The sequence below is a fragment of the Castor canadensis genome, chromosome 6 (genome assembly GCF_047511655.1).
Source record: "Castor canadensis chromosome 6, mCasCan1.hap1v2, whole genome shotgun sequence".
Classification (NCBI taxonomy): Eukaryota; Metazoa; Chordata; class Mammalia; order Rodentia; family Castoridae; genus Castor; species Castor canadensis.
Genome location: NC_133391.1, coordinates 98,739,069 through 98,759,564, shown reverse-complemented (window position 1 = coordinate 98,759,564; position 20,496 = coordinate 98,739,069). Strand labels below are relative to the sequence as shown.

General features: G+C 34.5%; 1 protein-coding gene across 3 annotated transcripts in view; it reads left to right on the top strand.

Moving 5' to 3' along the window:
- The window catches only part of Slf1 (SMC5-SMC6 complex localization factor 1), a 60,136-nt gene that overhangs the window by 27,602 nt on the left and 12,038 nt on the right, over positions 1 to 20,496 (top strand). For all 3 annotated transcript variants that reach the window (XM_074077080.1, XM_020184212.2, XM_074077082.1), the window contains 4 exons: positions 700 to 863; positions 2,429 to 2,560; positions 3,089 to 3,254; positions 15,606 to 15,753. In XM_074077080.1, the coding sequence (XP_073933181.1) occupies positions 700 to 863; positions 2,429 to 2,560; positions 3,089 to 3,254; positions 15,606 to 15,753 (610 nt within the window). The remainder of the gene's footprint in view (positions 1 to 699; positions 864 to 2,428; positions 2,561 to 3,088; positions 3,255 to 15,605; positions 15,754 to 20,496) is intronic.

Here is a 20,496-nt window from a genome sequence, read left to right as displayed (position 1 = left end):
TCTCAGAACTTCCCAGGTAATTTTCTTCAGGGAAAAAGTTACTTGTTTTTTTTCCCATGATAGTAAAGAGTCTAACATAAAAATCAGATTACAGTAATAGAAAATGCCACTAGGTAAATTACTCCTGTAGTACACTGATAATAATTTATTCATGGTATATGAAGAGAATGAACATAGTCCTTATTAAACCATTAGGAGCAGCTATTCAAAGGTGGCTTTTGAATCGTGTTCTTCATCAAGGTGCTGATTTGAAAATTTAGCAAGCATAAGCTATGTCACACTAATGATGGTGATAAGTAAGAGTGTTGCCTACAAAAAAAATTTTTTGGTGGTACTGGAAGTTGAACTCAGGGCCTCCTGCTCACAAGGCAGGCTGAGCTATGGCCTCGGCCTTGAGAATTCTTTTACCTTTACCTCCTTTTAAATAACATTGGGAGACTTTTATTCTCAGTATAATCATTAAATGAAAACTGGACATTTTGTCCAATAGCTAATATTACCTAATGTTTATTTTATTTTTTACCTAATGCTTAGATACATATTTAGAGTGTGCCTCATGAGACTTCCATCTGATTTCCTTTGTCCAACACATACATTTGAAAAAAAAAATCTGTTTCTTTAGCTTTTATACTAAATAGCCGGTGAAACTGTACTTTTTTGCAATAGTGTTTTATTTGTTTATTTATCTTTAAATACTAGGATAACATAGATACGTTTTCTGGTCGATACTTTCATGTATTGTCAGCTCTTCTTCACCTGCACCCTCCTTGGAAGTCGCCAGCCATGTCGAGATACTACTTAGAGTTGTTTCAGTGTCCGACGTGTCTCAGAGGAGCCTGGTCTCTAGTGGAAGTACTTATCAGGTAAGGAAGTTCACATGTAAGGATGTTCAGTTTTAGTTGTTATATGTTTAGTTTAGTCGTTTTTTTTTGGATACTGAAAGAAGTATATTTCTCTTTTTAGGAAAGGTGTGTGTGTGGTATACTTGTGTGTTGTATTTATTGCAAAACTTGTATAAGGGGGAAGCTATGTTGGTCATGCTTGTCAGTAGTGTTTTTAAAAAACAGTAAATGCATGCAATGAACTATGAGAAAACCAGATGCTAGTTTTTTTAACAGAACTATAAACTTGCATATTATTTTTAAAAGGAAGAAAATTAATTAGTATACATATCAATTTTTTGTTACCAAAAGTATAAATACTTGTAAACTTATGCAGTATCTGTTTTAGGGGTTTTGTTATATTTTTCAACTACAAATTTGAATTTTGAAACAAGACTTAATGTTTCCTAAATATGGTACCTTGTTCATGCTGTGCATATACTGTCATCTGCTTAGACCTTTCTTTGTCTTCCAAATGTTACTGTCTTCAGAAATCCTTCCTGTTGCTCCTTTTCTGTAGCAGAAAGAATCATTTTCCCATTTCTGCTCTGATAGCTCTCTATTTGATAGCCCTCCCTTATCTGGGAAGATCGTTTCTATTTGTTGAAGTGTCTAAAAAGGTCTGTAGTAATGAGAGAAAGAATACTTGACTAGCCAATCATAGCCTAGACCTTTGGTTAGTTCCTTGAGATATCACCCTGCCATCTTGTTTGTAGTATCTGAAGTAAGCTGACAGGACAGATCCATTATCATGAAAGTTCTGTTTGAGGGAACTATGATACAAGAGTGAAAGGAAGTAAAATTCAACTTTTTGGGGGGTACTGGGGTTTGAACTTAGGGCCTAAAGTTTGCCAGACAGGTTCTCTACCACTTGAGCCATAACCCCAACCAATTTTTGGTTTTAGTTGTTTTTCTGATAAGTTCTTGCATTTTTGCTAGGGTCAGACCTCAGACTTCTTTACTCCTTTTGAGTTGGAGTTATAACTGTGTACCACCATGCCCAGCTTCTTGGTTGGGATGAGGTTTCACTAAACTTTTTTGCTCCAGCTGGCCTTGAACCATGATCCTCCTGATCTCCTTCCAGGTAGCTGGGATTACAGGCATACACTACTATGCCTAGTACCAAATTTTTGAAACAAAAAATGTAGCCCTACATAATCATCATTTACTAAATAATAAAAAAAAATTGTGGGTAAGAAAGAGAATTTTAGCAAGTATATAAGCTTATGGTATAATTCATCATTTGGATCAATAGGAGTTAATAAAATTAAGTCTTCGTTCTCATCAGTGAAGATAAAAAGTACAAAGGGAGAGTACTGATAGCTGTTAAATGTTATGATTAGTGAAAACTAGATTGATCAGCATTATTAAGAATTAAGTTAAACGAGATATTTGAGATGATTTAAAGGAAAAATATATTAAAATTTTCTTGAACTTTGTATTTTAAACAAATTCAGTAAAATTAGTATAAAAAAGAACTATTTTGTGCACACATTACTCAGTGATTTTGCTTATATATAATGGATTGTTGGGTTCATGTTTTTCAGGTCTTGCCTCTTCAATGAAAGTTTTTGTCATCAAATTTCAGAGAATATTATTGGCTCTAAGGTGCTCCACCTTACACTGCTCAAATTTTTCTTTAATTTAGTTGAGAGTGAAGTACGGCATTTGAGTCAAAAGTAAGTTTTGGTCACAAGAAACACAGGTTTCTATTTTTCTGTCATTTTATCCACCATTTTTATAATCATTTGCACCTAAAAATCACTGTTTTAAAACAGATTTATTTTCTAAATGTCATCATATACATTCCAGTGGCACTGAAGATTTATGTACTGCTTTTCTTTTTCCTCAGTTTACATTTTTATTTCTTACCCCTCATTTGGATAAGTGTGTTTTTGTTTTTCAGGATTTATCTACTTTTAAATTATTTAGTAAGTCAGTGTTCAAGTAAAAAGCTACTCTAGGTTTAAACACTGAATCTACAATACCCATAAGTTTTGCTCATGCTTTAAAACTTGCAGAGATTACTATGTGTTTTTTTGAACTGAGGCCATTCTTTATATTATGTTTTTTATTATAATTGTATGTTATAATCTATATATTATAATCTTTGTATAGTAAAAAATTGCTAGCATTTTTGTTTTGTTGTTTTACTGTCATGATTAAACTGAGCACAGATGTTTAATTTTTGCTCCTGTTTTTGTTAGGTTGTATGACTGGTCGGAGTCTCAGAGTTTGAAAATAACAGGGAAGGCAGTTCTTCTTGAAATCTTTTGGTCAGGAAGTGAGACCTCAGGGCTTTTGACCAAACCAGTAAATATGCTTTTGGAATGGACTATCTATTCTCACAAGGAAAAATGCAAGTCTAATGATGTAAGTAGATTAATTTGCAAATGAATAATAGTCTTTGAAAAAGTACAGTTGGTCCTCCTCTTATCTGTAGGTTCCACATCCATGGATTTGACCAGCTGCAGGTAAATGCTTCTGTACTAAACATACATGACTTGTTTTCTTGTCATTTTCCCTAAGAACTGGAGTATAACAGCTGTTCAATAGCATTTAATTTATAGTAGCTACTATAAGTAATCCAGAGAATAAAGCGTCAGGGAGGATATAAGTTATGAACAAGTACTGGGCCTCAGTGGCATCCAAGGCACGTCCTGGAAACAGTCTCCTTTCTGTAGATTCTGAGAGGTGACTGTACTTTTTTTTTTTTTTTTTGTCATATTATTGCTGTACTGAGGGTACATTGTGACATTTACAAAAGTTCTTATAAAAATCATAGTGGAACTCACCCCTCCATCATTCTCCTGTTGAATTAACATATCCTTTCCTCTTCCTTTATAGTTGGAACTACTTGAAAAAATTAAAAGGAACCCAAATATACTGTTGTTTTATGTTTAGCTTGTCTAGTCCTCTTTTTTTTCTTTTTTAACCTCATTGGTGGTACCGGGGTTTGAACTAAGGGCTTCACTTCATGCTTGCTAAGCAGGTGCTCTTCTGCTTGATCCATGCTTCCAGCCCTTTTTGCTTTAGTTATTTAGGAGATAGGGTCTTGCTATTTGCCCAGGCCAGCCTGGACCACAGTCCTCCTATTTTATATCTCTTCTCTTTGTTGCTGGGGTGACAGGTGCACACCACCACACTCAGCTTCTTTTCACTGAGATGGGGGTATCATGAACTGAGATCCTCCTGATCTCCATCTCCAAGTACTTAGGATTACAGGTGTGAGCCACCAGCACCTGACTTAGTTTATCTAGTCTTAAGGTAAAAAGGTCTTAGAGGCCAGTTTCTTCTTCATATGTTATTTAGATATAGGTAACTAGGAACAGCTATTTGATCAATATTGCTGTGAAATCTATAGTTACTTACATTTTACATTTATTTTCTGTGTTAGAACTATATTGGTCTTCTGATTTTATGGGTAGGAAAACTGAAAATCAGAAATGTTAAATAAATTTTGTATGTTTGCAAAGAAATTGGATCTTTTTATGCTTCAGCCCAGGCACTGATCTGTTCTTTATGATACTGTCTTAGCTGTTAAATGAATATGGGTATCATTTTTGCTTCTCCCTTTCTAAAACTTTTAAATGACTTATAACATTGAGTATCATAATGAAAAGATCCAATGAAAAGAGTTCATTCTTGTCTGTACAGAGAAGTTTTGAAGGCTCTGTCAAAATTTAATACTCCCTTGTTACACCAATACTTACACTCATGCAAACAAATACATAAGAATATCCTACAGTGTTATATCTACTGATGTGAAAGTGGTAACAACGTAATTCCTCACTCTTAAGCATCAGTGAGAGTATCAAATTGTATGCCAAGACTCCTCTGATTTCTATGCAGTTGTTACAAAAGATGAACTCTGATGGGAAATAATACCAATTATGTATTTTTCACCAGGAAAAGAAAAGGGAAATTGCAGAATACTTTATGTAGGAAAATTATATTATTGTATAAAGTAAAAAAAAAAAAAGAGAGAGGAGGCTAGGCATGATGGCTTATATCTGTAATCCTAGCTACTCAGGAGAAAGAAATTGGGAGGATCACAGTTCAAGGCCAGCCCAGGCAAAAAATTAGCAAGACCCCCATTTCAACCAACAAGATAGGAGAGGTGCAGGACTTCTGTAATCCCCACTCTGCTGGAGGTGTAGGTTGGAGGATTGTGGTTTGAGATTAGCCTGAGCAAAAATCAAAAGACCCTACCTGAAAAATAACTGAAGCAAAAAGGACCAGGGTCAAGGCTCAAACAGTAGATTGCTCGCCTAGCAAGCATGAGGTCCTGAGTTCAAAACCTAGTCGCCTAGTAGTGCCTAAAAAAAAACCAAAACATGTAAAATACATAGCAACATTTTGTGGCACGGTTTGGGTACACAATAAACATAAGCTACCTTTCAAATGATCTGCCTCTGAGGCTTTATTTTCAATTCTTTTTGTATTGTATCATTAATTTCTACTTTTAATTCCTTCCATTTACTTAGTGCTCTTCTCAGATATTTGGATCTTATTTCCTTTTCAATGTTTGTTTCTAATACTTGTACTTAGTATATATTACCTTTGAAGTATGACTTGACCTTCATTCCACAGATTTGATACTTTAATGTAGGGCACAGTTATTATCATTTATATATGTACTTTTTGGCAGCACTGGGATTTGAGCTCAGGGCATTGCACTTGTTAGGCAGGCAGTCTACCATTTGAGTCATGCCTCCAGGCCTTTTGCTTTAGCTATTTTTTCATACAGGGTCTTGAATTTTTACCTAGGGCTGTCCCCAGACCAAGAATCTCCTGCCTTGGCCTCCTGTATAGCTGGGATTACAGGTGCACCACCATTCCTGACTTACTGGTTGAGATGGGAGAGGGAGTGGTTCTCACTAACTTTTGGTCCGAGCTGGTGTTGAACTTCAGTCCTCCCAGTCTCCACCTTTTGAGTAGCTAGAATTACAGACTTGAGCCACTATCCCTGGCCCTGCTTATTAAAGTATTGATTTCTTCTTTGATCCAAGTGGTACTTTAAAAGGGTTTTTTAAAATTTGTAAATGGATGGGTTTTGTTAATGTGAATGGGTTTTGTTTGTGCTTTTGTGGTTAATTTCTAATGGTAACTTGCAGTTAAAAGAATGGGCTTCATATGATTTCAGCTTTCTGGAATTTAAAGACCTTTTCTTTTTGCTCTGTATGTGATTTAGGACCCAAGTGTATTTTCTCTGGTTTTTTGGGTTTTCTGCTGCCTATTAGATCAAACTTAATAATTATTTTGATAAACTTTTCTGAATCTACTTTGTAGGTTTTTTTCATTTTCTTTCTTTCTTTATTTTTTTATATCAAGCAGTTTCTGCTTTGTGTATGGTAGCGCCTTACTGTTCTTTGCTATTGATACATCATCCTAACAGGTAGTCCTGATGGCAGAACGAACTCACAGTCTGGTAGAATTTTCTTAAGGCTAATGGTCCTTTGGGTGGCACTCTTCTGCCAAACTGCCAGGAAAGTCTATGCTGTCTTGAGGGGAAAAATATTAGCTAGTTTCTCTTAAAGTATTTCCTCAGATCTATTTTTTCCTCTAGTTTTTAAGGTTCAATTAAACTTAGGTTACACTTCTTCTTTATATTCTCTGTATTTTTACCCATGTGTATGTGTTTTCTTTTCTGTACTTACAGCATTCCAGACACAGGATCTTTTAGTTTATTGGTTCTCTTCAGCTGTGTCTAATATGCTTTCAAAATATGACCATTGCACTTTTAATTTTTGTATTTTTTCATAGTTGTAGACTTTTTTTTATTTCTTTCTATATCATGTTTCTATGAGTTCTAGTATCTACAAATTTTTCAAGGTTTTCTTTGGTCTTTGAAGATAATCTATATCCAATTATTTCTGTATTTGAGATTTTTGTGGATCTCTTTCCATTGTTGCTTCTGCTACTTGTTCTGTGTTTTTTATTTTCTCTTGCATCTTTTGTTTTCTCTTATGAGCTAGTTATCATTTGCTATGTGCATAAATGGTATTTGAAATATTATTTGTAGAAATAATTTGTGGTGAAGACCAAAGTAAAGATAATTTCTCTTTCCTTCTGCCAAAAGCATGGGTATACTACCTCATCCAGTGTCTGTGTCTGAGGGATCCTGGATAGTCCAAGTGCAGGAAAGGCTAAAAATACATGTAGTTTTGCTTTTCTTAAAAAATTTAATTCTAGGAATATTAATAGTACGATGGAATTTCACTGGATGCATGCAGTGACATTTGCTTAGCCTTCTTCCCTTCCTGTCCCTTCAGTTCTGTGGGTTTCATCATGTTGTGTTCATAGACATATGTGATATACTTCAAACCTCTTCACCCCTAGTACCCTCTCCTTTTCCCTCACCTCTCCTGCTGATTCTCCCTAACAGTTTCCCTTTTACACTCATGTCCCACTACTACTACCACCACCACCACCACCACTACCATTGTAGACCTATCTAGATTGTGCGTATGAGCGAAAACATGCAGTACTTGGCTTTTTGACTTTGGCTTCTTTCACTCAATGTGATGATCCTCCAGTTCCATCCATTTTCTTCTTTATGGCTGAGTAAAACTCCATTATGTATATTCCACATTTTCTTTGTCCGTTCATCAGTTGTTGGGCAGGTAGGCTGATTCCACAGCTTGGCTAGTGTGAGTACTGTTGTAATGAACATGGGTGTGCACATATCTCTTGTATGTTGGTTTACACTCTTGTATATATGTCTATAAATGATGGTATGAAAGCATCCTAAGTTTGGTCTGTTTTTAATCTTTTGAAAAACCTCCATATTGGTTTATATAGAAGTTGCACTAGTTTACATACCTACCAACAGCGTATGTGCTCCTTTTTCCCTGCATCCTCCCAGTATTTATTGTTGCCTTCTTGATGATTGTCATTCTGACTGATGTGCAATAAATAGACTTTCAATGTGGTTTTGCTTTGCATTTCTTCATGCATTTATTAGCCATTTGTGCTGCTTCTTCTGAGAACTGATTTATTTGCCCATTCATTATTTGGATTATTTGTTCTTTTGTTTAACATCTTAAGCTCATTTCATATTCTGGATATTAACCTCCCATTCTGTGGATTGTCTCTTCATTTTGGTAATTGTTTCCTTTGATGTACAAAAGCTTTATAGTTTGATGTAACACCATTTGTGAATTCTTGCTCTTGTTTTCTGGGTGATTAGAGCTCTGTTTAGTATATGTATTTCTTCAAGCGTTTTCCCATAGTAGATTCAGACTTTTGGGTCTTACATTAAGAACTTTGATCCATTTTGAATTGACTTTTGTACAAGGTGAGAGATAGCTTCAGGTTTTTTGCTTGCAGATAGCCAGTTTTCCTAGCACCATTTGTTGAAGAAGCTCTCTTTTTGCCAACATGTTTTTGGCTCCTTTGTCAAAAGATCAAATAGCTGTAGCTGCGTGGTTTATTTCTGGATCTTCTGTTCCATTAATCATGTCTGTTTTTGTGCCAGTACCCTGCTGCTTTTGTTACTATGTAGTATAATTCAAAGTCAGGTATTGTGATACCTCCAGCATTGCTCATTTTGCTTATGATTGAGTTGGCTATTTGGGGTCTTTTGTGCTTCCATTTGAATTTTAGGATTAATTTTTCTATTTCTTCAAAGAATGACTGGGATTTTAATGGGGATTGCATTGAATCTGTAGATTGCTTTTGGTAGTATAGCCATTTTCACATTAATTTTGCCTAGTTATGAGCATGTGAGATCTTTCTGTCTTTTGTTGTCTTCTTCAGTTTCTTTTTCAGGATTTTGTAGTTTTCATTGCAGAGATTTTTCACTTCCTTGGTTAGGTTTATATTTATATCTAGGATTTTTTTTTTTTTTAGGCTATTGTGAATGGAATTGTTTTTCCTGATTTGTTTCTCAGCATGTGCACCCAGGACTGGATGAATTCACTGCTGGATTTTACCAGACTTTCAAAGAACTAATAATACCAATTCTCCTCAAAATATTCCATAAAATTGAAAGGGAAGGGAGGCTACAAAACCCATTCTATGAAGCTAGCATTATCCTGATACCAAAACCCAATAAGGTTACAACAATAAAAGAAAACTTAAAGACCAGTTTCTTGATGGTCATAGATGCAAAAGTACCCCATCAAATGCTTCAAAACCCAGTTCAACAATGTATTAAAAAGATCAAAAAAGCCAAATAAATAAAATAAAAAGATATACCATGATCCAAGTTGATTTTGTTCCAGGAATGCAAAGATGGCTCAACATTGCATGCATAAATCAATAAATATAATATTGTACATATACAGAGTCAAGGGCAGAATTATATGATCATCTCAATTGATGTAGAAAAAGCCTTGGATAAAATTCAAAGACCTTTTATGATAAAATTTCTGAAGAAACTAGTAATTAAAGGAACACACTTCAACCTAATAAAGACTACGTATGACAGACTTGTATCCAATCGTACTAAATAGTCAAGAATGAGACAAGGGTATCTACCCTCCCCACTCTTATTCAATATAGTACCTTAACCTCTAGCCAGAGCAATTGGACTGGTGAAAGAAAAGGGATTTAAATAGAGAAGGAAAATACCAAATTATCCCTATTCGCAAATGGTATGATCCTATACTTAACAGACCCTAAAGATTCCACAGAAAAGGAAATCCCCCTTGATTTGATAAACACTTTTAGTGAGTAGCATGATATAAAATTAACATACAAAAATCGGTTCTTTTGCTTTGACCCTTGTCTTACTCTCAGGGTGAAGACCTCTGGTTCTTAGCCTATTGAGAATTAGGCCTTAGGTGCTGACCTTTTTTTAAAAAAAAAAAACAAAAACCCTTTCCTTAGATTCCAAAAGCCACAGTTCTATATCTCAGCTTTCTAATAGAATCAGTAAAAATTCTCAGGGTAAAGTTAGCTTTGAGCACCTTGCTTGGCTTTTACTGTCTCTTAGGTCTTGGCTTGGGATTGTTCATACCATCTTTCAAAAGGTGTTTTACAATTTCATCCAAAACCTTTAGTTTTCTAAAAATGAGTTCATTAGAATTTACATTAATAGAAACACAGAGTTTTAAAAATTCTGTTCAGGAATAACAGGCCTGTTTTTAAAAAGAAAAAAATGTTAAGGTTCTTAGTGTTTTCTTGTTGATGACTTGTTTTGTTTATACACATTTTAAAAAGGAAGATGGCTACTAGATTTAGCTAGACTTCTTTGTGATCACTTAATCCTGTCATGTGACTATAACCAGGTAAGTGGTTACTTTCTTGCACATTTCTGATTTGAAAGAAGTATGATTGTGCAAATGTGTAGAAATTGAAAATATTCAAACCACGTAGACCTATCTACATCCATTACCACTTGAATATAGATAGATTTCTAAAGCTGATAGTGTATCCCTGTAAATTTTATCTGCCTTTTTACCTTATACAATAGTCATTTAGGATAGAAAATATTTCATTATTGAACTTTCTTTTTTCATCCATTTATGTTCATAAATAAAATTGCTCTTTATAACTAAATACAACAGTAAAACTGCCATTTTACAACTTTACTAAATCTTCAAAGGATAACCACAGATAAGAAATTGCTCAAGAAACACTGATATCAATAGTAACAGATTTATATGTATTTAACTCAAAAGATTTTTCTTTAAATTTATACATAGTTGAGAAGAATCTTCAATAAATTGTAGCATGAGTTGAAATATGAAACTAATTTTAAATTTGCAAATTGATATTTCATTTAACATTTGGTTGCCTAAGTTGGCAGGAACTGCTTTTTATTGTAGCACCTTTGTGTTAGTGCTCACTTCTATACTTGATGAGGTCTTTCTAGGCAGTTCCCAGTTTTAAGAGTTCCATGCATGCTCAGACATCGTTCTCCATACTGTAAGGCATTTGTTTCTTGATTTGCTGAGTTGAAGCATTCAATTTAAGTCATTAGCTAAACAGAACTCCTCAGTTTATGCTAATACTGTTTTGTCATAACGTCAATCAACAAGTATTGCAGAGTGACACAATGGCAGTGAATTTCATTGTCATTAATCTGAGAAAGCTCTGGGCTTTCCTTGGCAAAGAGCAGAGATGGGCTGTGTCAAGGTTATGGAGGAGGTACAAATTTCATTAAGCTTTGGTACTTAGTCACATTTTTCTTTGAGATGTCCTTAAGTGTGATTTGAGCACAACCCTGCAATTATAGGTAGAAATGGAAGCTAGTTTGTATTTAAAGATAAGAAAATTGAAGTTAAAGTTTAAATAACATACCAAGGTGTCACAGCTTGTTAGGACAAAGCTGTGTCAAACCTGCTGTAACACTTTTTTCACATTTCAAATAAGTCTTTTAAGACAGGAAGAGTCACAGTGTGTGTGTTATGTTTGCATCTTTCCAACAAAGTGTTGGGTCATGTATTGCAGTAGAGTATTGTGGAAGTTCCTAACCTGGGAGTCAGGAGTTCGAAGTGATAGTTTGTTCTGTATTACAGAGTAGTCAGTTTTTGGAAGATTGCCAGATTAACAAATTGGTGATTACTATATTGGCAAAAAGTAGAGAACTGTATTGACAAAATGTCTGGTAATAGAATTTAACATATTAGAAGTTCTAAGGTAAATGCATGTCATATGTGCAAATCATGTCTATCTTTATTTCTTTGTTGATACTTAGGATAATTCATGTTCTCTACTTTCAGCTTTAGGAAACATTTCAGTATTCTAAGAAAGCTCTTTTCCTTTGATAGTTTGCCATTTTCTGACTATTCTACTTGGGAAGCATTTATATATACCATCCTGGAAACTACGTGCATTGTTTATGCATTGTTAGAGTGGCAGAAAGTATAATCCATAGTACAGTGTCTTGGCCCTAGAGCTATATCAAGCCTGATAGTTAAAAATCTAGTATGAAAGGCTGGGTGTGTTTGTGTGTATCTGTAATCCTAGCTACTTGGGAGGTAGAGACAGGAAGATGTGTGTTCAAGGCCAGCCTAGACAAAGTTAAACCATATCTCAAAAACAAAATAAAAATAAAAAAAGGGCTTGGGGCATAGCTCTCAAGTGGTAGAGTGCTTATCTAATAACCTTGAAGGTCTGAGAATCTCCAGTCTTGGGAAAGGATCCAAAAACTAAGCTTGAAAGTGTCTTTTTACATAGAAACTTTCTATTAACAATAAGTTGCATATTTCACTAATGACATACAGATGAGAGTTTCTTTGGCAGGTTCTTTCTTACCCGAGAGTCACTCCTCAAAACCACTTCAAGACTTTTTACCCACTCTAACTGCTTAGTAACATTAATATCAAGGTAAATTTAATAAGCAATAGTACTAAGTGTACAATATATATAATATATAATATTAATTTAATATGTAATATTGTGGTTGATGGTATAGGTATACATATACTTATGTAAGCAAAAAGGGAAATTACAAACTGGTTGATTTATACTATTTTGTATTAGCATGTATTAATTGTACAAAGGGGCTACACCATGGTGGTTCACACATGCATATATTGCACACTGATTAGATTAACCACTCTGTTACTCTCTCTTTTTCCCACCTCCCGCCCCAAAAAAAACCCCGGCTTTTAGTGGGTTGCCTTGGGCCATCTTCATATTTAGACACAATGTTTTTTGGCATTGTTCATCCCACTCCTCATCATTCTCTTTCCCTCTTCTCCTCTTTTCCTCCCCACAATATACAGTCCCTGATTACAGTCATGTTTCTCTATATATATGTATGAATATATATATCCACATAGATTTTAGGTCTAGATTTGGCATATGAGAAAGAATAAGCAACTTTTGTCCTTCTGAACCTGCTTACTTCACTTAACATGATGATATCCAGTTCCATCCATTGCTGCAAATGCCATAATTTCATTCTTTATGGCCGAATAATACTCCACTATGTATATCTACCACATTTTTTTTTAAATCCTTTTATTGGTTAAGGGGCTTCTAGGCTAATTCCAAAGCTTGGATATTTTTAATAGTGCTACAATAAACATGGGTTTGCAAGTGTCTCTGTTGTATCCTGACTTCTGTTCCTTCAGATATATGCCCAAGAATGGTATTGCCAGTGTACTAGTTTACATTCCCACCAACAGAGTTCCTTTTCCCCCACATCTTTGTTGTTTTGAATTCTTGATGATGACCATTCTGACTGAGGTGACATGAAATCTCAGTGTTATTTTGATTTGCATTTCCTTGATTTTATGTTATTTTTAATTGATGGAATGATGGCTTATGATTTTTATATGAACCTTACCTCTATAAACTAACATCCTTCTTCCCTACTCATAGTTTTATAATAAGGGATCTGAAGTGATCCAGTTTACACTGGACATGGGGAGTACATTCAGAAATCAACATTTACTAATCTCTTGCTTCTTTCCTGAACAGTGTCGTTGCTAATACACAGATATACACTGCTTTGGACGGAACGTTTTGTACTATGCATATGGACATGATGAATTTGCCGGTTAATATATTTTCTCTGTCCTGCTTTATGTTCTCCTAATAACTTGAATGAAGAGAAGCACCAGCTTAACCTGTTCAGAATAGAGTTGCTTTCCTGAAAATTCTCTAGAGACTGGCATTGGACCCTAGTCCATCAAATCATACCAGAGAGGGATTGGTGCTGCTGATGTAGCCAACCCAGCTGCTAGATTTCAGTCCACACAGGTGAACTGCAAGGCTTAAACCAAGCTTGTTAATCAAGGTGGCAGGGAATGAATAATGCTGTTGCCCACCCATGAGTTCTGACCTGGTAGAAACAGACCATTTACTATGGCCTGACTGTATCTGAAGAAGGGAATTGCTTCCATCAATACTAATCATGCAGCTTAAAATTCTGTTGCCCCATGTTTCAGGTCTCCTAGATTATAATGTCCAGTCCTGCCAGAATACAGTGCACTGGCCCCGAATGTGGTAGGGGTGCCAGAGACCTACACAGTTGCTACTAATCCTGACTCTGTTTCTGCAAGCCTAATGTGTGTGCTGCTTGACCATTTGCCTGTGTTTACACAACAACCTGAAATAGAACTCCCATTTTTAAATCACTTGTCTAATTTCTTCTTAAGATAAGGAATGGCTGATTGCCTAATAAAATATTATATGCACCTATAAGGTATTTGTTTGCTGAAGGCAGGAAAAGCAAATTTGGTAGTCACTAAGAGTGCAAAATGATAGTGATTTCTCTCACTAATCCCATACTAGGCATAGTATGATAATGAAACATAGCAGTTATAATGTATTTGGATATCATAACATTTATTAAAACCTATTCACATACCTTCTATCCAACTGTTAATTTAGTGGGTTTTTTCCACATGTGCAACATGCCTATACAACAAATAACAAGAATATAGGAATTTAAAATAATTTTGATAAGTGTTTATATTTAAAGTTAAAGGTGTTTTTAAAATAGTTTCACATTTCTTCATCTTCATTGTTTATTCTGATTTTATAGATTCAAAAAATATTTTTAAGCTCTAGGAAAAGTACGCTGTAAGTTTTTATGCCTTGCTAACTTTCTTACAAAAATTCAATAATATTTATTATAAAAGTGACAATATAAAATAGGCAAAAAGGGAAGGAAGAGGAGGGGATAATAAAAGAATAATAGGGGTGAATATGATTGAAGTACATTTTTACGTTCATGTACCCTTACTATGTACAATTTAATATATACCAATAAAAATAGTACACTTTTACAACCAATCTCTGTGCATCTCCAAATTAGATAGAATGTTTAATATGATTTAATAGTGAAAATCTAAATCAAATTTCTGTGTAATAAATATGCTAAAGCTTTCATTGCGTTTTTCAAGCCTTTTTTAGGGAAAATGCCATTTAGAATAATGTAAGAGTAGTTCTGTATTTGAATGAAAAGGGTAGCAAATCCATGTTCTTTTAAGCCATACGTATTCTTGTTCATAGAAATCCTCAGATGAAACTAAGCTTGTTTTAAGCTATTCATTGTGTCCCTAGAAAGCTTGTTTTATAAATCATTATGTCATATACAAATTGATCATCCCTAATCCAAAATCCTACATGCCCCAAAATCCGAAACTTTTTGAGCACCTACATATGCTACAAATGGAAAAATCCACCCTTACCTGTGTGATGGGTTGCAGTCAAAATGTAGGTGCACTAAAAATATTACATGAAATTGCCTTCAGGCCATTTAAATAAGGTGTGTATGAAACAGAAATGAATTTTGTGTTGGGACTTGGGTCCTATCCCCAAGATCCCCAACATATCTCATTGTATATGTGTAGATAATGCCACAAAAAAATCTAAAATCTGAAACACGGGTCCCAATCATTTCAGATAAAGGATATTCAAAGTAGGGGTGGGTGTGTGTGTAGGGACAGAGACGTACATATACATGTATATACATACAGAGAGATCATGTGTAGGGAGGAAGAGTGGATGGAGAAAGAGAGGGAAAGATGGAGTTAATTTGCTAAGTTCTTTTAGCATTAACATACTCAGTATTTTAAAATAGTCATATTCAGCCTCTCAACAGGTATTAAAAGTAAACATTAATAGAGATCCTATATATTGTTTGAGAGGAGGGGGTTAAGAAAGAGCAGTAGAGGGGATGAATTTAGTCAAAGTATATTATATGCATGTATTGAAATATCACAGTGAAACCCCTTTGTACAATTAATACACACAAGTAAAAATACATCCTATATTTTATATATTTTAGTAATATTTTTCCCACCTTAATGTTAGGTCTTCAAACATGAACTCGCTTATTTGCTGACTGGAATTCTTGGAGCGGCAGTAGATTATTGGGTCTTTCTTGGTCTGAAGATGGGCAGAAATGTGATGCGACACATGTCTGATGACTTAGGAAGTTACATTTCCCTTTCATGTGATGGTAAGTAGACTGGTTGTTTAAGACCCGTTCTGGAAACTAGTCTGTAATCTTTAATGTATGTTAAGTTTTCCTTAAAGTGGCGATGGATACATACATACACAGATATGTATCAAGGACAGTATAAAAAGGAACATAAAAAGGCTCCTACACATATAACCACTGGTGTTTTTCTTTCCCTTTTTTTTTTTTTTTTTTTTTTTTTGGCAGCACTAGGGTTTAAACTCAGGGACTTGGCTTGCTAGGCAGGCACTGTACCACTTGAGCCATGCCCCCAACCCTTTATGCTTTAATTTTTCAAATAGGGTCTCATCTTTTAAAAATTTTTTTTTTTTTTTTGGTGCAGCCAACATAAATGGCTATCTGCTATTTTTGCCTCCTACATTGGGATGACAGGTGCAAGCCACTGCACCTACCTTTTTAGTTGAGAAGCAGTCTCACTAACTTTTTAGTTCAAACCTCAACCCTCCCAATATCTTCCTCCTGATTATGTAGGGTTACAGGTGAGAGCCACCATGCATAGCCTCTTTGAGATGTTTCTAAGCTTATTTTTATAGTTAAATTCTTACTGTTTATGCAATTTTGTTTTCTTATCTTCCTCTAAACATTACTGGATCCTTCTCCCATGTATTATTGATTATACAATAATTGATAGCATAGAAAATACTACCTGGAAGCCAGATGGAGAGTACAACCCTATAATCCTAGTTCTTGAGAGGTTAAAACAGGACAATTAAGGGTTTAAGGCCAACCTGAGATACATAGTGAGTTCCTGGGCTATATAGTAAAGCCCTGTCTCAAAAAAAAGTACCTAAAAAGAAATTATTGTGTATATATGTGTGTGTATATTATATATATATATACATATAAAACTGTTATGTATTTCTAATCATATAGATAAAATTGTAGACCATCATGTTCAACAGACAAATTTAAAGTCAGTTTATTCCCATTTCATTGGAAAAATAGGTTCACTTTTTTTATGTATGGTTTTTAGAATCTTACATGTTACGGACAATTTTAGTACCTTTAGCACTTATATCATTCAAGTTGAGTACAAAGTATTACCAGTCTCTGATCTAATCTGTGCCACACGAACAGGTCTTTTCCTGAATGAACACTTAGTGGTATTAAAAAATAAAATTCATTGAATCAGAACACTTGTCATAAAACCCCTTGTATGTATTTCGTTTATCACTGGTTATGTTTTCCCCCCATGTACATGTTGCTTTCTTAATAGAATATAAAAACTACTACATTTTAAAATTAAGTCTGGTTTTCTAAAAAGAAATGAGCATGGATGATGCAAATAGTTGTTTTATACATAATTTTCTTATTTTCCCTCTTCTTTGCCCCATTATCTACTTTAAAGTTTCCTCTGAAATAATTGGGAAGAGAAGTATTATTTAAGCAATGTAATGACAGACCTCACTTTTATACCACTTTCCTTATGAAAAGTTTTACCCAACTTTTTTGGGCCTCCAGACTGAGGGAGGCTTCCATAAAACCTTATGTATATTTCTTGACTTATAGCCAGTTTAGGGAAAGTCTGTCTGTTCAAATATAAAAAATGATTTTATTTTTTAATTGGTATATATTCAATTCAATTATAAATAGGAGTTTTATCATGTTATTTCCATACATGTATATAATGGACTTTGATAAAAGATAATTTTTACGTACTTATTAATATTTTAGACTGCCAAATAAGTACTCAGTTTTGCTGCACATGTGTTTCAGTCCATCTTGGTTTTATCTGAAAAAAATGTTCTTGCATCTGCTGTCAGTCACATTAATACTTTGAAGAGAGATTCTGGGAATAGGAATCCAGGTTGTAACTGGGTTCAGAATTTATTCGATGATGCCCTCTGCAAAGAGGTCTTTTTTTATACTACCAAAGTTAGAAGATTTTTATCTAAAGCATTTTATCTCCTTTCTTTTTCATTGAACTGAGGGCATGATTACTGTTCCTTGTGTGAACTAGCTGTCCATTGTTGAGGGGCTTTTTAACATGTCTTAGCTCAAATTCAATCTTCCTTGAGGATCCTTATCATTTCTTTCTGAGCTTTCCTACAAGGTAGTTTAGGGGTTTTTTTTTTTTATCCTTTTCAAAAACAACAAAATTCTGGCATTATTTGATAGAATGAGAACTAAATATTTGGCTAACAGGATTCCTTGTTTTCATTCTATAATGAAACCTCTTTGAGTTTGCAGAGTCAGGCAGGATTAGGTTTAGAGACTATCAATATAGTTAGTTATGTGTGTTATTTTTGGTATGTAGTAATTGCCTTTAAAAAAATACAAGTTACAGTCTAGCCAAATGCATGAAATTATGAGCCATGTATCAACAGGGTTATGTGTTACACCTCTGCTTCAAGAGATTTGTTCATATTCTCAGTTTCCCTTCACTCTGAAGTAGGGCATTGTTATTCAGAGTTATTCTCAGTTTTCCATGACCCTAAAAGTTTGAACCTGTGACTGATTTGAGCCAAAGTCAACCTTAATGTTACTATTAGAATCCTGTAGACACAATGATTACTTTGGTACCAAGAACTTAATGTTTAAAACTCTAGCTGAGGTCTAAATTATGTCACTGAAAAGCATTTTTAAGCCTTTTCCTTACTCTTCACTCACACACACATGCACATGAGTTGGTTCCTTAGGTTTCAAGTTAGACTATAGATTAGTGATTTAAATTTTTCTGACATATATTTCTAAAAATGGTTCAAGTTAATGTCTTCTTAGTTTTTTGCTATTATAGTTTGATGTTTAACCTTTCTCAAGAGACCTGTAGCCAATATGTAAAATAAAATTAAAGTATTTGCTTGGAGAATACTACACTTTTTCTTTTTTTATTGTTATTTTTTATTGGTGTACATTCTGGTATTTACAAAAGTTTTACAATATATCATACCTGAATTTACTCCCTTCATCATTCTCCTTTATCTCCCCCTACTACACTTTTTTTTCAAGTGAACTAGACATTCTAATAATGTCCTTTTTATTCATATTTATATGAAGCAATTTAAAAATCATTATTTCTACTTCCTTTTTTCTCTTTTCTCTGTGTTTATTCCCACATGTGTTTTGTTTTTCCCTTTTTAACATTTCTGTGCTTTATTCTTCAAGAGTTACCATCTTTTGCTTTTTCTAATTCATTAGTAAAGATGTGATGTGGCTGTTGTATCACTTTCATTTGAAGGCTTTGTCTATCTGTTATTTGTTTAATATACTTGTTAGCTTATATTTGTTTTATGAGAGTTAAAGCAATAGGTATTTCAGAAAACAAGTAAAATCCTTCCATCTTTCCATCAGATATCATGCCCATCAATTCCACATAAATGTTGTGTTCTTTAGTTTCTGTACTCTGGATAGAAAAAGTTAGTTTCCTTTCTATATTTTAAGGTCCCTATCTGAAATTTGTTTTTATATTCCTAATTGAAATTCCTGATGTATTGGCTTAAACTAGGAATTAACAAATTTTTTTTTTAAGTAAAGTAATTCTGACTTTTTAGGCCTTACGGTTTCTGTCCTAAGCTATTCAGCAATTGTACTAGGAGAGCAACTATATATATAATATACAAGTAAATGAGTATGGCTGTTCTTACAAGAAAATTTTGCTCATAAACAGCAGCAGCCCATATTTTACTATGACAAACCTATAGCCAACATCATAGGGAAAAAATGAAACCATTTCCCCTAAAGTCAGGAATGAGACAAGGATGCCCATTCTCCCCACTCCTATTCAACATAGCCCTGGAATCCTAGCCAGAGCAATAAGGCAAGAAGAAGAAATAAAGGAACACAAATAGGTAAAGAAATAGTCAAAGTATCCTCATTTCCATGATCCTATACCTCAAATACCCAAAAACTCCTAGACACCATAAATAGTTTCAGCAATGCAGCAGTTTACAAAATCAACATACAAAAATCAGTAGCCTTTCTATATACCAACAGTGAACAAACTGAGAGGGAATATAGGAAAACAATTCCATTTACTATAATAGCCTCAAAAAAAAAAAATACGTAGGAATAAACTTAACAAAAGGATGTAAATGACCTCTACAAGGAGAACTACAAACCCCTGAAGAAAGAGATCAAGGAAGACTACAGAAGATGGAAAGAGCTCCCATGCTTATGGATTGGCAGAATCAACATAGTAAAAATGGCTATGCTACCAAAAGCAGTCTACATGTTCAAAGCAATTCCCATCAAAATCCCAATGACATTCATCACAGGGATTGAAAAATCTACCCTAAAGTTCATTTGGAAACACAAAAGACCGTGAATAGCCAAGGCAATACTGAGCAAAAGGAGCAATGCTGGAGGTATCACAATACTTGAATTCAAACTATACTACAGGCCATAGCAATAAAAACAGCATGGTACTGGCACAAAAACAGATATGAAGACCAGTGGAACAGAACAGAGGACCTGAATATGAATCCACACACCTACATCCACCTCATTTTTGACAAAGTTGCCAAAAACATACGATGAAGGAAAGGACAGCCTCTTCAACAAATGTTGCTGGGAAAAGTGGTTATCTGCCTGCAGAAAACTGAAACCAGATCCATGCCAGTCACCCTATACTAGTATCAATTCAAAGTGGACTAAGGACCTTAATATCAGACCCGGAACCTTGCAGCTAGTAGACGAAAGAGCAGGGAATACTCTGGAAGCAATAGGTATAGGCAAGGATTTCCTCAGTAGAACTCCAGCAGCCCAGCAACTAAGAGAAAGGAT